Source organism: Ornithodoros turicata, chromosome 1 (assembly GCF_037126465.1).
Source record: "Ornithodoros turicata isolate Travis chromosome 1, ASM3712646v1, whole genome shotgun sequence".
Taxonomy (NCBI): Eukaryota; Metazoa; Arthropoda; class Arachnida; order Ixodida; family Argasidae; genus Ornithodoros; species Ornithodoros turicata.
Genome location: NC_088201.1, coordinates 165,060,715 through 165,065,351, shown reverse-complemented (window position 1 = coordinate 165,065,351; position 4,637 = coordinate 165,060,715). Strand labels below are relative to the sequence as shown.

The 4,637-nt window shown below is 48.2% G+C and overlaps 1 protein-coding gene across 1 annotated transcript; it reads left to right on the top strand.

The window, feature by feature from the left end:
* Positions 1-206: 206 nt before the first annotated feature.
* On the top strand, positions 207-4,364 carry LOC135372474 (membrane metallo-endopeptidase-like 1). Its single transcript, XM_064606084.1, has 2 exons — positions 207-309; positions 1,977-4,364. The coding sequence occupies exons 1-2, from the start codon at positions 301-303 to the stop codon at positions 4,059-4,061; spliced, it is 2,094 nt and encodes a 697-aa protein (XP_064462154.1). The 5' UTR covers positions 207-300; the 3' UTR covers positions 4,062-4,364.
* The last annotated feature ends 273 nt before the right edge of the window (positions 4,365-4,637 follow it).

Genomic DNA, 4,637 nt, shown 5'->3' with positions numbered 1-4,637 from the left:
CATCGTCTCGCTGGAGTGGGTCCGAAAACTAAGCGCCCTAACAACGAACTCAGGCATTATCATATTTATGGATACAAAAGGCGTGTACATATTGCAAGGGTAATGTGGCTTGTGGCCACTGTACCTAGTGGAGGAAGAAGAATAATTTACGGTGACATGAGCGTGGCACGCAGTAGCTGTTTCATTTATTCTTTTCCATTTCCTTCTGCGCATAATTGTCTGCGAAAGACTTGATGCAACGACGTGAGAATTCCCGTTCAAGAACCACCGCCTGTTGTGATGCCTTCTGCAGAGACCTGAATGGTCCAAGTAAGCATTTTGGGGCAGAAACTTCCGCAGGATTGAAATATCTGAGTAGCGTGTTTATATTCGCCGCTGACTGCGGTCTGCTTATACCGGGTGTCTCGGTTATATCTCCGGTATAAATAATTCGAGAGTAACTTTCTTGTTTACAAGTATATGTCCGGTACCACCTACAGGCTGCGCACCGTCTGAATGGGTAGGAGGTGCTCATTATTTAAACAAATTCAAATGCGTTTTGGGAAAAAACATAGCTTCTAAAGCAGGGCGCCGTCGACTTTAAAATGGGTATTACCTCTTTTGGGACTTTGAGTGGACACCTTTTAGAGAAAAATCTGCCACCCAAGCGGGTCATTTGTTTAAGTAATTAATTGGTTTCAGTTTACATATTTTTTCGCGGCTTGTTGCCGCGAAGTGCAAAACGACGTAGTTCATTGGTGAACATGAGAGGGAAGGGCGTCCTTTTGCGCTTCACCGCTACCAGCCGCGACAAAAATATGTAAACTGAAACCAGTTAATTACTGCAACAAATGACCCGCTTTGGTCGCAGGTTTTTCTCTAAAAGGTGTCTACTGTGGGTACCAGAAGGGGTAGCTGCCTTCGATAGCTGTCTTCCGGTCGAGTTGGACTTCCTGAACCTACCCTAGGTCGTCATGGGTGCCATTTCGGAAACAAAAAACCAGTAAATCTCAGAAAAGGGCAGTAAAGTCCGAACATTTCTCCTCGCAGTATGAAAGATAACTTACGAATTTTTATCGAAGTAACCAACCCTGAAGTCAGATAATTGCACACGTACGAACGTCATTTGAATTCTTTATCGCGAATAAACCTAAATGAGCGATATTTATGAAGCAATATTTATTTTTAAGTTCAGTACGTATACAACATACCCGCAAGCTATACATACATCTACTAAAACACATTTTTATGCAGAGACGGGGGATAAGACAAATGACGTCAACGCAAAGAGCGTGCACGAGGTGGGGGGACGCTGGGGACCGAGCCCCGTGCACACTCCAAGGGAAAGGCAGTGACACAACATGGACTAACCTTAACTAAACCTACTAACCAGTCTAGCCAGCTAAAACCACGAGCTCCCCAGCGCCACCTACAGCAGGTTCATTGCTATGGTACAGCCGATGCTGTTACCTTCACTCACACGCAAAAGGAACGGGATTCCTCCGACGAGGATTCCTTGTCTGTCCCCATTAGAAGGAGGCCGACAATGATGCGCGGGTTCTATTTGGTCTCCTCTACCGGTTTGTCCAATCATCGCGCGAAATCGTCTGAGGGGACCAATGAGAACCCTCCCCTCATTGTCAGGCTTCTTGAGAGGAAGAGCAAAAACGTGCAAATGTATGCACTATAGTGCCTTTTAAGAACTTAGGAAAAGCTCGATCAACGAAATCATATCATCGTAAATACGAGCGTCCAAGGTTTGGGTTTTCTAACAGCCTGAACGTGAAACGATGCCTCCCTTGCACTCTCTGCGGGCCTTTAATATCACAAACACCTTGTGACCCGTGCTACATTTGAAAAGTTGGTAGGGAATGTTGATGAAAGATGGACACTCGCATTGAGCGGTGAAAAAACCTAGTCGAGCAAAACTGCACATTTGTGTAAGATTATCACTTGAGGCAGGCTGGTATTTGCTGATGGGGTTTGTCTCTTTACAGAACCCGGACGGCCCCGTTGTGGAGTTTGCGTGGTCAACCCTTTCAGCGGCTTTAAGCTGGATTGGAGCCACCGTGCTTGGCGTCACGGCGGAAACCATCGTTGTCACATCGCTGGCATATTTCAAGGGACATTACAACGACGTGCAACGCAAAAACTCCTCAGAACGCCTGCACGTCCAACCGTGCTACACGAAGAGCTGTCAACATGCGGCCGAGGCACTAGCCACTATCCTGAGTTTCAACGTCAATCCTTGCCACGATTTCTTCGCCTTCGTCTGCGACAGATACAACGAACATATTCCAGACGTCTTCATAGGTGGACGCAACAGTATCTTGAGTTACGCCATAGCTCTTCTGTTCGTGCCCCCGGCCGCCGAGGGTCGTCAACTGTCTGCCATTGAGAAAGCCGCCACTTTGTTCAGATCGTGCATGCGTCTCTTCTCATCGGACAACCAGGATTCCAGGTATGTGCTCTCCAACATGATGAACGACATGCACGTCAGTCTGGACCTTCCGCCCCCGACTTTCGATCCCTTCGAATCGATAGTACGCTTGGGATTGGAGTACAACATCCCCGTCTTCGTATCCATCGCCGTTGGGAACAACCTAGACCGGAGAAAGGGTAGAACCATGCAGATATCGCACAGCAGCAAAGAGCTGGAGTGGTACGCCAAGAGGAAGAAGAATCGCAGACAGGCACGGAAGGTATATCACGAGTGCTACAAGGCGTACTTCAAAGGCACGTACGATCAGACGTCGTTAGGCATCAAAGCCGGTATGTTCGCGAGAGATATTGAGCAGGCGGAGGAAGATGCCTCTAATATCGCCTGGAATGTCCCTCTTACGGACTCAGATAGGCCGTCATACCAGGAGACGACAGTAGGACAACTTCCAGATGACTGGCCGGTTGTACTGATAAATCTCGGAAAACAATATGTCCACGAGAAGGACGTGGTGTTCGTCGATCCAAAAGCCACTAAATTTATCAAAACTTTGCGTAGCCGTTTTGCTGACATTGAAATGAAAATCCTCATAGCGTGGGTTTTGCTAAGAGAATACGGCGTGTATGTTAGTCCGTCTCTCTTGGCGACTCTATCGCCTTCGCGATCGCCTCGAGACCTGTGCTCTGCACGAGTTTCGGAAGTAATGCCGGTGGCGTTTTCTGCGTCCTACCTTTCTAAAGTGATCACTGAAGACGCTATCCAAGCAGCGGAGGGCATTGTGCTCAACGTCAGAGACGCCTACATCGCATCGCTCATCAACACCAGCTCGCTCGATGACGAACCGAAAGCAGCCGCCATCGCAAAGTTGACGGCCATGGAGTTCTATTCAGCGTACCCAAAGGGTCTCATCGACGTCCAGCAACTAGATGCGTATTACGAAGGATACACACCGGAGGAACGGGAGCCATTCTTTGACGCTTGGCTGCGAGGGGCTAAAGCGCTCCAAGTAAAGAAAATCAGCGCCATCAACACCGGGGCTGTGTTTCCTGTGTATGAATCAAAAGTATTCTACGTGGTTCACAGCAATCGGTTAGTAGCTTTGGCACCCGCTCTTCGACCGACGCTCTTTATACGAGACGGTCCGGCGTCGTTCAACTACGGTGGGTTAGGAGCGCTAGCCGGACGAGAGATCATGTACGGGTACGACTTGAACGGCAGCACGTACGACGCGTTCGGAAATAAGCACAACTGGTGGTCACCACCTGCGAGGGACCACTACTTGAAACAAGCGCAGTGTGTGAGGCTGTCGGCTGACACCCTGACCGAAGGAAGCGTGAAGTTGGGCAGCGAGGCAGGTGATGTACTCCTCGCTGACTTAGTGGGTCTGCAAATGGCGGCCAGAGCCTTTCAAGCTGTCGCTGGAGGAAAGGATCCCGTGCTCCCAACACTTCCATTCTCTCCGATGCAGCTATTTTTCCTCGCTCACTGCTACAAATGGTGCGACGGGCATGACGAAACGGACGGCCTTCGCCATAGGGAACGATGCAACGTTGCCGTCACCAATATGGCGGAATTTGCGGACGCTTTCAATTGTAAACTCGGCGACCGTTTAAACCCCTCTGAGAGGTGTTCCTTCTTCTGATGGAATAGTTAAGATGGTGATAATTGAAGTTATTCCTAATGGACGTGCACGAGGTAAAGACCAAACAAACAATAAACCGACGCATCGTGTTTGTCTCGAATTTGGGGTGTGCTGTTTGGTTGAGATTTCGCGTTGTGCAGGCATAGTTGAGATAATTGTTTAAGGATTTGACACATACCTTCATTTTTAGATGACTTAGTAACCGTTGTCGATCCTGCATTTTCTGCTGTATACATTTGAACATGCGAAGCATTAACAAGCATTCTGATGAACTCACCGTGTTGACTTAAAAAAATATTGCAATAAAATAGGTGCTATACAATGTAGCTCTGTTCGAAACGTGGCTGACTGACCTGAGCGATTCCTTCTACAGCATAAATGTTTACGACTCCCAGCGTAGTAATTGTCACGGTGGGGTTGCTTTATGCGTAAGAAATTATATACTGTACAGAGTTCGAGCAGACATCCCCATTTTGTGAGAACTTCTTTCTAGAGATTTCTGAACCTGCATCCCTCCTACCCCATCTTGGACCGTAGTTATTAACATTTCCTGGGCGCCCCATGCTAGTTGCTGTT